General features: G+C 34.4%; 2 protein-coding genes and 1 long non-coding RNA gene across 10 annotated transcripts in view; 1 reads left to right on the plus strand and 2 right to left on the minus strand.

The window, feature by feature from the left end:
* cadm2a (cell adhesion molecule 2a) overlaps window positions 1–12,874 on the plus strand; it is a 423,456-nt gene that overhangs the window by 294,921 nt on the left and 115,661 nt on the right. The gene's annotated exons all lie outside the window — the stretch shown is intronic.
* LOC131547993 (uncharacterized) lies at window positions 1,317–2,898 on the minus strand. The gene is made up of 4 exons (XR_009273074.1): window positions 2,690–2,898; window positions 2,387–2,539; window positions 2,168–2,274; window positions 1,317–2,054 (listed from the first exon to the last, which is right to left on the minus strand). It is a non-coding gene; the product is annotated as an uncharacterized LOC131547993 (long non-coding RNA).
* Window positions 4,837–8,338, minus strand: LOC131547988 (CD209 antigen-like protein C). Its single transcript, XM_058788815.1, has 5 exons — window positions 7,297–8,338; window positions 7,005–7,193; window positions 6,755–6,882; window positions 6,545–6,648; window positions 4,837–6,440 (listed from the first exon to the last, which is right to left on the minus strand). The coding sequence occupies exons 1-5, from the start codon at window positions 7,457–7,459 to the stop codon at window positions 6,263–6,265; spliced, it is 762 nt and encodes a 253-aa protein (XP_058644798.1). The 5' UTR covers window positions 7,460–8,338; the 3' UTR covers window positions 4,837–6,262.

Below are 12,874 nucleotides of genomic sequence, written 5' to 3' on the forward strand. Positions count from 1 at the left end.
TCTCATTGTGTTTCTGTCCATGGTCTCTTCTTCAAATCTTCCTTTTGCAACTAAGTAATTTTCATAGATATATTTGATGTTTTCCCCATGTTCTCTGGACATTTTCCCTTTTCTATATTTTCGTTAACTTTCTGATAGTTTCACTGTTGTCAAGATGCCAAAAAACTAAGACTAGTTTCTCTCCTGGAGTGGACTCTGCTGTGGTCCTCATTTGCATTTGTGTGGCCAGTTTTTATGCAGAAAGGAACTGTTTTTGTAAAAAAGTTTTTAAGTATTTTTGCATAAAAGGAACTTCTGCAACAGAGGGACACTGGAAATAGTTCATTTTTTCAACAATGTTGATTGTGTTCATTTAAATGAGGTTCAAACGCCTTTATCAGTTTATGGTTGATGGTTTTAACATCAGCTGCATTTACATGCTCTTCCATCAGTGTGTATTATTTAGTGATTTTTCAAGGAAGAATTTTTAAAGGAACATTTTTCAAACCAAAACATATTTTGATGTCCTTGGTGCAGTTCACAAAACGTTTTTTATTTTTATTTATTTTTTTTAAATAGAACACTTTTTGTGAAATACTTGTTACAGAAATAGTTCACACAAAAATTTAAATTTTGTCAGTTACTCACCCTCATGTTTTCCAGACCCATAAGTCTTTGAAACAAACATGAAGATAGTTTTAATAAAATATAAAAGATTTCTGTCCCCCCAAACTCTGACGCTTCAAAATGTTCATAAAGAGATTGTAAAATAAATCCATAGGAAATGAGCAGGTTAATCCAATTCTTCTGAAGAAACATGATCACTTTACATATTGAACAGATTTAATTTAGACATAGAGCACTCAAATATGGTAAATCGAAGCTCAACTGTACTTGCTAGATGCACAAACAAACCTCAGTGGTTCTTGCAGAAGCTCAAATGTGCTGGTGTGACGTGGTAAAGAACCCCATTGGTTCTTTCGTTTCAAGCAAGCAGAGCTGAGCTTCTGTTTACCATATCCATATTTGAATGTGCTACTGTATGTACAATTACTGATCACAGTTTATATGTGATTAAAATTAAATCTGTTCATAATGTAAAGTGATTGCATTTCTTAGGAATAATTGATTAAACCGCTCAATTCATGTGGATTTTTTATTTATTTATTTATTTTTTCTGTTTATGAGCACTTTGAAACTTGAGCATTTTTAGTAAATAACTTGAGGAATATCTTAATTTTTTTTTTTTTTTTGATGAACTAACCCTTTAGTATCACAAAAAGAATGCTTGAGCAGCCTAATATTTATAAAGAATATATAATTTTAAGATCCCCAAATGTTTTTGTTCTGAATCCTTTTTGTGGACTTAATTGTGGGCTTCAGAGCTGCAGAAACTCAAACTCTGTAGTGACTTCTAGTGTAGTGATTTTCCTGGTAATATATCTTTTTTCTTTTCTTTTATTTTCTTTTTTCTTTTCTTTTCTTTTATTCAAATTAATTAATTTTACCAAATTAAATATGAGACAGTTCTGTTTTGTGTAATAGTTTTTGGTTACTAAATAATTTTTCATCTGTGTTTTTATTTATTTATTTATTTATTTTAAGGTTCTCTTATGTTTAATGACGGAAAATTTTAATGCGGAAAATAACTTTAGAATTATGAATAGTAATGTCAAAACAGAGATTTTTATTTTTATTTTATTTTATTGAAGTTAGATTATTGCAGAATAACAACAAAACAAAAAGCTCAGACATGAAATGTGTGTCTGACAAAGGAGAAATTCAGAATGAGCAGTTGTGGGCATCCTCCAGGAACAAGATTGAGAAATAACGCTTTAGATGATGATCAGTTATTACAAATGCTTTGTACTGTTGAACTTTAAAACTGTCAAAAATATATGTGATGTTCCTATGGCAGTATAAATTGTGAAATCCTCTTCTCACAGATCCACTGAAAATCTCTAATACATGCAACATTATGCCACCCAAATAAAGTAGGCCACCTTGGGTCATTATTCACAATCACACCACAGTTCTCTATTCTGTATCCATTTGGCTCTCCAGAATCCCAGAACCTGAAAGTACAGATCAGCATTAGATTGTCAGTGCTACTTTCTGTGTGATATGATGCTGACTGTGAGAATCAATTTGTTTAAATAATAATCAGTTCAGTTCAGTGATTTCTCACCCAGAGGTCATGTTGCTGCCATCAACCCATTTCCATCTGCCCTCCACATCACTGTCAGTCAGATCAATATAGACTGTACTACCACCAAACCTTTTCATAACAAAATCCTGAGCAGATGAAAAAATTACACATTTATATCATAAACAGATTTCACCTGACCAGCTCTCATTTAGCTGCTAAACATTATAAACACACATAAAACTAAAATCTTTCACTCACATATTCCTCTCTGTTGTTTATGATGATCAGATCTGCTCCTCTCTCTGTACAGTGTCTTCTGCTCTCGGTCCAGCTCCTCGTCTCATTGAACACACAGCAGCACCAAACACACTAGTGCAGCTCTGTAGTTTCTGATCTTCACTGAATCACTTCCTGAATAACAAACACGCTACAAACATTATTCTTTTTATTTATCCACTTAACACAGCACACATCAGTTAAAAGCTTGAAAACTGAGTGAATTATTAAATCACAGTATCTGTTCAAATGATTTTCCTCGCATTGAGTTTTTTCCATTTTTACCTCTTATAACATCATTTGCGCAGATATTATCAGTGCTCTTCCCATCTTCTCTGTTCATCTCCTCAGTTTGTCTATATTTTCTTTGATTCAGAAATGTTGGTCTCATCAAGATGCTGACAAACACTAGTTTAGACAGTGGACTGTATTTATCTCCTCATCTGTGTTTGTGTGGCCAGTATTTATACAGAAAGGAAATGCAACTCACTGCAGAAGTATTTATTTCTCTCTCTCTCAATTCAATTCAAATTAGCTTTATTGGCATGACTTGCACAGTATTGCCAAAGGATTGTCCATTATATAAATAAGGAACAAACAATTATATAATACATAGAACAAGAATAGATCTGTAAAAGAATTAAGTAAATATGTACATGTACGCTTTTTTTTTTCCACAAACAAGAAAAATATTTAAGACATTGTTAAAAAAATTATAATAATAATAATTAATAAATAAAGTAATTAATGAATAAAAAACATTTGTACAACATGTAAGAAATGATCTTGCTTCAGTTTTGTCCACTGGCTGATAAGTCTTAGTTTGTGACAGGCTGATACATATCTTAATGCCGTTGTGATCATTTTGGAATTTTCCCCTAAAATGTGACTTAATTTTTCTGCATTTGGTAATGCCATAAAATTTGGTTTCATTTGTTGGAATTTGGGGAAATATGCAGCTCTAATGTTGTGATAGTAATCACAGTGCAGTAAGAAATGTTCCTCTGTTTCCACCTCTTTCTGCGAGCACAGTGAACACAGTCTCTGTTCTTGTGGCTGCCATCTTTGTCTGTGTCGTCCTCTCTATAGCCAGACAGTGATCACTCAGTCTGTACTTTGTCAGTGTCCAGGGGCGCGGGAAGTGGGGGTGCTGAGGGTGCTGCAGCACCCCCTATTTTTTTCTGTTTAATTGTTGGGAATATAAAAAAAAATTCGGAGTGTCTATTTAAGTGCAAATAGCCATGTTGTTGGCAGAGGCTGTTTCCACTAACTCCACCCACAAACGTATGATTGCGATAGTCAAATTTGCAAAAGACGGTCGTTAATTGTCAGATTCAGCGGCGCGGATAGTAAAGCGTGTGTTACACTTCTTTTGACACGATCGACCGGGGTTCGATCCTGCCTGTTGGCAAACTTTTTTTCTCCCTTTTTAAATTTCAAATCACATCAGAAAAGCATTTATTTTTTAATAAAAATGAAGGAAATAATCAAAAAGTTGAACATAAAGTATCGGGTAGGGTTAGGGTAGGTGTAGGGAGAGCTTTTGTCCCAATAAGGTGGCATCCATTTAATAATTTGAAATAAAATTAAAAAATTACACTCAATAAGTTATTGCATACTATTTTATAATGTATTAAAATACAGAGGTGCAGATAATTGCCACTATTTGCAATAAGTAATGTTTTTCTCTAATAATGTTTTTCGCCACAATTAATTATACCCTTTTATTCAATATTTGCAATAAGTAATTAGCAGGATCCTGCTATTTTAACATAGACTGTGCTGTGCTGGTTTGGGTGTAGTTTGAGTACCAGCTGTAAAAGTGCGCTCTTCTGCAGGTTCTGCTCCTGCTTCAGCCTGGTAAGAGCTCGGATAACTGCATTTCAGGTGCTGCTGGAATTTCACAGCTCTCTTTTGAATAGTAATTAATAATCTCTCTCTCTCTCTCTCTCTCTCTCTCTCTGTCTCTACAGTGTGGATTACATTCATTTAAATGCATATTAAGACAATCATTCATTGTCATTTTGACACATTTTGGGAGTGGGTGCTACTGGAAAACAAATGGTGTCTATAGTGCAGTTAAATTAAATTAAATTAAATTAAAACACTTTTTTCTGATATATTTTACACAATTTTTAAATGCTTGTTTTAAGGATGTTTAGATGTTTATACTGGAAAACAAATCAAAATACTAAGTATCTTTGTTTTTTTGTTTTTTTGTTTTTTTCCAGGTGTAAAAAATAGTCAATAAGCAATAAAAAGTATTCCATTCTTTTTAGTTTATATAGTTTAAAATTATACATACAAACAAACAAACAAACTAACTAACTAACTAATAAAAGAAACATCATTTGGGGTCCATCACTGTCCACCTATGCCTTTTTACAAAAAGAGTAGAGTTAAAGCAAGTTAGTTTTGTATAGAAATTTAAGTTGTGCTTATATATGATTTTCTTGGTAAAACTACAGTTTTAAAGGCTATGCACCTCAGTGTATTGTAGTATGTTATCATAGTATGTAATATAACAAAATATTCAGTGTGTGATCATATAGTCTACAGTTTATATAGGCCTAGATCTATTAAATTTACATTAGGTTATTCATTTACATTGCGGGCTTGAGCACCCACGGAAAAACTTAATTTTTTAATTTTTTTTAATTTTAAACATTAATTTTTTCAACCAACCAATATTGTTTTTTTGTTGTTGTTGTTTTTGTTGTTTTTTTTTTTTCTTTTCTTTTCCCCAGCAAGAGAGCAACTTGTGATAACTTGTGCATGTTTTATGTTTATTTATTTTTTTAAATAATAATGAGTAAACAAAATAATAATAGTAATAATAATAATAATGAGTATATGTGTAATGAAAACAGAGATGTTTATATTATATTTAATTTAATTTATTTATACAGAATACCACAATAACACAGAATAACATAATAAAAATAAAACAAAAATTCTGTCAAAATATCACCTAGCAAATTTTCATTTTAAAAAAACAAAAAACAAAACATTGAAAGCGGTCTATTCAGAATTGCCATTTTTAGGTGAACTTTAATGTTTATCAAGTTGAAGCTCATTTTACTTGACAAAATGCATTCATTCAGAAAATCCTGCAACATCATCATAGACAAGGCTTGAGTTGCTCATTTTAGATTAAATACTTTAGATTACAATAACCGTGATATGAAAAGTCTAATATCGTGACAGCCCTAGTTCACACACTGCCAACACACATTTATGTCCAAACACCATGTAAAAGTGGATTTTGCATAATAGGTTCCCTTTAATGCCATAATACACTTCTGTAAATAAATAAAAACATTTTGGTTTTTAAAGATCAGATGTGTTTTATCTCAACCATAATCATGATGTTTGCATTGTAACCATCACGTCTAATATAAGTTTCTCACATATTCTCTTCATTTATGAAAAATGAATACAAACCAAAACCTGGGATGAATTAATAGTAATGCTGCTGCCTTAACACCTGTTTAACAACCTTTGTTTTATTCAAACATGTTTTAAGTACTGCAGTTTTTTGCAATAACTGGTGATGTACAGTATAAGTGAATAATGCACAAATAATAATTGAAGACTGAAATTTCACTTATGTAGACGAATACTCTTTGACGTTCACTCATACGGCATTTCTGATTGAATGGAATGCACTTCTGGAGTCCCATTTTGCACATTTTGTATTATGGATATGAAATGAATGTCTGATAAAAGGAGACATTCAAAATGAGCAGTTGTGGGCGTCCTCCAGGAACAAGGTTGAGAAACACTGCTTTAGATGATAATCAGTTATTACAAAAGTTTTGTACTGTTGAACTTGTGTCAAAAAGGTGTGTGATGTTCCTATGGAAGCATGAACTGCGAAGTCCTCTTCTCACAGATCCATTGAAAAGTTCTATTACATGCAACATCAAGCCACCCTACTAAATTAGGCCACTCAGCCGATTTAGCCGCAGCCACAGCACAGTCCTCGTCTACTCTGTTGTCTACATTTGGCTCTCCAACCACCCACGAGCTGAAACTACAGATCATGATTAGATGTTCAGTGCTACTTTCTGTGTGATATGATACTGACTGTGAGAATCATTATTACGTAATAATTAGTTTAATTCAGAGATTTCTCACCCAGAGGCCAGTGTGCCATCAACCCATTTCCAGCTGCCCTCCTGATCACTGTCAGTCAGACCAATATAGACTGCAGCATCACCATAAATGCTTTTTACAAATTCCTGAGCAGATGAAACAGTTGCACATTTATATCATAAATAGGAACATTTCATATGACCATCTCACATTTAACTGCTAATCATTACAAATGCACAATCTTTCACTCACTTCTTCCTCACTGTTGTTTATGATGATCAGATCTGCTCCTCTCTCTGTACAGTATCTTCTGCTCTCAGTCCAGTTCATCTTCTCACTGGACATGTAGTAATAAGTGGATTTATAGCAAGTCCATCTAGCTGTTAACAGAACCAGTTCAGCTGTTAGCTTTTTATTCCCATTTACACTCGTCAACCCAACACCATCATGCTTTAAAAATATCTGCTGGATAGCAAATAACTATAGACTAAAAAAGATTTACCATAAGTATGAAGTTGATTTCTCAGCTGGTCTCTCTCATTGGTCAGGTTTTCATTCTTGGATATGAACTGTTGTCTCTCTTGAGTGAGTGTGACACACAGCACTATGACTGCAGTCAGCAGAAGAACACACAGCAGAACCAAACACACTACAGCTGCTCTGTAGTTTCTGACCTTCACTGAATCACTTCCTGAAAATTAAAGACGTTATATTAGTCTATTTTCGTCTCCATTTCTCCATCCAATTTACATCAGCTTTTATGAGTAAATGTATTCGCAATTAATCTCAGTTACCTGTGTGTTGAGGTGTTTGGATGTCGAAGTCCTCTTTGTCTTTCTTATGTTTCATATCTCTTACAGCCTCGGCACTCACATAGATATCAACCATCTTCTCTATTCTGTCTTCTGAGTCCATAATCGAATCTTTATCCATACCATAATTCACATGCTTAGACATCTTCAGTGCAGTTTGGATGGCTACAACCTTTTAACGTTGAAGCGTAAATGTGAAGTATTAACCAAAGCTTTAAGTCATATCTAACTAAGTACCGGTAATATTACTCCTACTTTATTGTGCTCCTGATGTGTCTCTGTGTTTGTGGTAATGGTTCATGTATTTATGCAAAAAGGAACTTGCAACATGTAGGACGTTAACAGTCACAAACATCACAATCTTCTGTGACTGGATGGTGAACTTAACACTAGAACTGCCATGACGGTCAAAATGACCGTTTTGAAATGTATATGTACAATAACTTTGTTGAATAAAAAAATACAATCTTGCTGGTTTGTGACTTTTCCTAAAAGTGTTTCTATTTTTACTTACAATAGATTTTATATAAATTACATAAAAGGCAAAAAAAATATGAGCATTTCTACCTATTAAAGCCATAACGGTCATATTGACCGCTTTAAATCTTGCGCGATTCTATTGTTCTTTCCCGCGGTTTATTGTCTCTGTCAGCGTCTCCAGTACTATTAGCATATGCTCATTTGATTATAAATACAAATTCTTGGACTACAAATTATTATTGCCTTTTAAAAAATGGCAGCATCGCAGTTGACACAAGGTCCCAACCAAAAGCACAATCAACCCCCGCAACTGACACCAAAACGGAGACAGTGCCAGGTGCGGAGAATCTGCAAACAAAATAAAACGCGCGACACCTGTTGCAAATGCCACAAACCCGTGTGTGGAAATTGTGCGAGAAGAACAGGAGTAACTTGTGTTGACTGTGAATCTTAAATAGCCGAGCATGATATAGATATATTTATTTAATATAAAATTTGTAGCGTAATTGTTTTATGGTTCCAAACTTCGTTCGTGACTCTTTTTAACTTTAGAGCTGCTTGTTTCCAGCTTACGGCTCACGGCTGTTCTAGTAGTTTTGGAATTCTGGCGCTTCTAGTGTTAAAGGAGTGACTTATTTTGTGTAACTGTGCAACAGCTTTTAATAGAACATTTATTTGCTATTAAAATTTACTTTTACTTTTAATGTAATGCTCATGAGATCTTATGAGAATCCTGAAATATAAACACTTTTTTTCTCTCTCTCTCAGGATATCTGTCAGTATCTGAGGAAAAATAAATACTTTGCAAACTTCACAACTTCTCATTCCATTGTCAGAAGATCAAGCACAGCAGACAGATGAACTCAAATTATAATTTTGGGAAAGCAAATGCTCTTAATTTCTTTTTTATTCAATTGCTCACTGGCATGTGACTCATGGGTTCATTTAAATCAAACAGATATTGAACGCACACAGTGTCAGACATTCTTCTGTATTAGAGAATGGTTCTAACTACCGGCTGTCAAGATGCTTCATCATGGTTGCTTTGTTCTGCGACTTCAGAAAAGCCAAACTCAGCAGGCAAGCCAGCTAAAACTATTATGTTGCTAAACTGTCAGACAACTTTTCCCTCCTCTCTGTCGTTTACTTTCTCTTCGTCTCTCCGTGCAATTTCTCCCACCTGAGGTTTTAATTGTCAGAGCTACTGAAGCGACGTGACAGAAGTCATTTTGTGGTCCTTTATGCTTGTATGCAAAAGACAGGCCCAACAATTAGCATGTCACCGGAAAGCATTGTTCTACACTTCACAGTCTTTAAAGGTAATCTTCCTGAAAATGCACTCTTTGCTTCAGTCATCAGCTTCATATGTTTCTTAAGGAGATACAGTGAAAATTGTTATTTATTTATTTTTATAAATAAAACATATCTGAATGTCTTTAAACAACATACATATAATTACGTTTTTGGTCGTTGAATGCATAAAACTTGCTTAATGTATTATGTGTTTTCAGATTTAAGCTTACGGACCTGTTGCTATGGCAGCAAGTCCAGGTTAAGCTTTGAAAAACCAAATGATCCAAGATCAGGTGAAATCGTCAACAATCAAATCCAGCTAACCGAGTTAGCGACGTGCGAAGAATGGGCCCTAAATGAAGTTTCCTCTTTTCTCTACTACAAACCACAAACTAGACCACAAACCACAAACATATTAGACTCTCTGTTCTCATATTATCATATTTCTGATGGGAAAAAATAGCTTAAGAGGATTTCTGTGCTTCTGTATTGTCACACTCCACTATTCAGTAGAATAAAGCAACAAATATATGGAGTCTAAGAGCTTATATATTCCAAATTATACATTCAGTGTCCTTTCCCACACTTTTTCACTGTCAGTCAATCTTAAACGCTGTCTGTACATAGAGGAAATTTAAAATGGCCTCTGCTTATTTTCCAACAATTTGATTGGCTGGTACCCTGGAGTGTGTATCAGGTCTTTGTCTGGGTTGACAAGAAGTCAGGCATGAAGGATATGACATCGTAATGAGTCACCGTTATCGCGGCCATTAGAAGGCCTGCACGCAGAAGTTTGAGTGACTGCTGTAGGAAGGCAGACACTAACGGCCCGCGTGGATCCATCAAGCGCCTGCCATTGTTCGCCCGCATTAGAGGGGCAGCTTTCTAATGGTAATTGAGTTTGTTTCGTTTGCCGAAAGCAGGAAAAATGCCACCGGCTCCACTGATGAGGGTCCTTGATTAGGCCTCAGCTTTATTTCTCATTCTTTTTACACAACTGGAGAGACCGCTCCACATAAATGATGAGACAGGCTCTCTTCAGCAGGACCCCAAGAGGGAGTCTCGCGGTCCCAGCGGGTCCCCCGTGCACGTGTAATGTGGGAGCTTTATGCTGATGTGAAATGCCAAGGGTGCAGGCATCCATCCATCATCGTTACGGCTGTGGCTTCTGTTTGGACTCAATACAGAAGACACATTTTATTCCCTATATTAATTATTTTGAACTCTCATTGCAGCTTTAGTTTGCTTTCTCTCAGTGCATCTCAATTAGTGTTGCTCAGAACAGATTCTTTAGCTCACGTTCCTCTGATAACACTTTTATTAGTGAATGTTAATAGATTTCTTAACCTTTTCCCCAGACATTAGTGGCTAATTATTTAACACAGGCTATACCTAAATTTACTCCAAAAATGCACCTATAGCCTACATATCAACATAATCACATGACAGTTCATAACTAGTTTACATTTTGGCAAATTGGTGGATAATATTTATATATTAATTCTCATTTGTACATTTTTGTATAACCCTCTGGTATTGTTCATTTGGGGGTCACACTTGTGTTGTTCACGGTCAAAACTGACAGAACACCCGAAATGTAACTTTTTATTTTCAGTAAAATCGATGTAATATATTTTTGTTCTGTAATATTTTTTTATTTTGTATTTTGAGAGAATTTCATTTCATTTTTTCTAAGATTTTGATATTACTTTTCAATTATGGCAGTATGTCATGTTAAAATAGAGACAATGCCTTTAAAATCCAATTTTTGAAGTCAGATTAGTGCCATCTGGCCGGAGTAAAAAAAGAAAAACATCTGCAATTCCATGGTTTAGCCACTAGATTCCTGTATAGCTCTATATAAAAGGCTTATAAACTCTCTAGTGGTTTTTAGGCATAACGACTTATTTTTATTATGTTGTGGATCTGGATATATATTTAGACATTCTCAAAGACAACTTTTTGTAAAGGTTTAGATTTTTTTTGTTTGAAATTTTAGTTTTTGCATTAATTTGACTACAGTCAAACCTGAACACAGAGAAAGGCATTTTGTTACACATAACATCAAAATGTAACAAACGAACAGGAAAGCTTTATCAGAGATTAATCTGATTTCAACCTTTTATTTGAGTCTTCTAGCTCAATTTGGCCATATTCTTACAGCCACACCAGCTCATTTGTGTGTGTATAATAATGTGTTGTGTGTTTCTATGAGTGTGTGTAAGTGAGTGTGTGTGTGTGGGTGTGTGTTTTGTACTCTTGATGTTTTAGAGTGTAACCCTTGCCTTGGTGTCTGTGTTTTGACTGCATTTTTGGCCGAATTATTGATTTTATTTCATGCATTTGCAGAAACTTGCTTTGTATTACAGTCACACTAATTCATATATGTGTGTCTGTGGGGGGTGGTCATTTTTGACCGCGAACAACATAAGTGTGACTATTTTTTTTTTACGGCCATTTAGTTTTTTCGAATCAAGTCCACAGTTTTATTTTTTATTTATTTTTTTTTTTTGTGGTCACATAGCGACATAAAAGTCACCAAGTTTCGTACCATTCCGATGAAGTAGCAATTTTTAAAAATTAGAAAAAAAATATTTCCCGGTCTAAAATGACCGAACAGCACCAGAGGGATAATCTACTTACACCCTAGTGAAGGTTATATCTATAGTTGGAATGCACCTTCATGTTTTTTCCTTTTTTTGAAAATCTAAATTTTCCATACAATTTACACATAAATTAAAATGAAATTCTGTTTTCCTGTGAGATCAGGTTGTAGTTCAGTGAATTACATTCAATAAAACAGCCAACAACTGTTATTCCTTCTCATACAAGTTATGATTACGGGCAGATTGTTAAATAATGATAACAAATTTTCATACAGTTCCTTGCTAAATACTATGTTACTACCTTAAACCACTTATATCATAGCGCATGAATTGTAAAGAAATGCATTTTAAAGTTTATAGCACATATCCACCTCCATGTGTATGTTTTTTCTGGCATAGTAAACTTGCTCAGTAGCTCACCTGGTACACTCTTTTGTTAAGATTATTGGTGGCGTTTACTGTATAAAGGAGGGTATGTTATTTTTGAATGCAAAAGAGCATTAACCTTTTAGCACCACTCAATTCCCTAATTGCTGAGATATGGCCATGAACCATCATAATAAAATATTGGCATAGTTACTTTTACTTTTATCTAAGAATTTTGGAATGCGCTTTTTAGCACACGCATTAGACGTTTCATGCGAAACATGCAAGTACATAATAGCGGAGGATGTGACAAATGCCACATCCTGCTGGAATTCACATCTTATAGCAATAACTCTGTAAACTCTGAGTTTCTTGAGAGTATAAGCATTGAAGAGAGCTAAATCTGATCTGTTAAAGAAAGCCAATTAAAGCTGACTGTATACTGATAAACAAAGTGTCCTTTAACGTCAGCAAAAAGGTCACTGTGTGTTCCTGCTGAAGAATATTGAGGGGCTGATTTGTAGCAGTGAACTTTTCCCTACGAATTTAAATCATTAATACTTGTCCGTAAATGTCAGATCGGTAATAATACTCAAACCAATAACATGATGTTGCTAATGAGTTAAAAGCAATACACTAAATGAGCTCCTTTATTATGAGTTATGTTATTATGGGATGCTTAGCTTCAACATAAATATGAGATAATCAACCATTATATTTCACAAAGGTGCAAAGTTGTTCCAGTACTGTCCATACTGGGTTACTGCCCCAGAAACACAGAGCATCATTTAAGCATACTGATGTTTAAGTCTTTT

The sequence above is a fragment of the Onychostoma macrolepis genome, chromosome 10, assembly GCF_012432095.1.
Source record: "Onychostoma macrolepis isolate SWU-2019 chromosome 10, ASM1243209v1, whole genome shotgun sequence".
Lineage (NCBI taxonomy): Eukaryota > Metazoa > Chordata > Actinopteri > Cypriniformes > Cyprinidae > Onychostoma > Onychostoma macrolepis.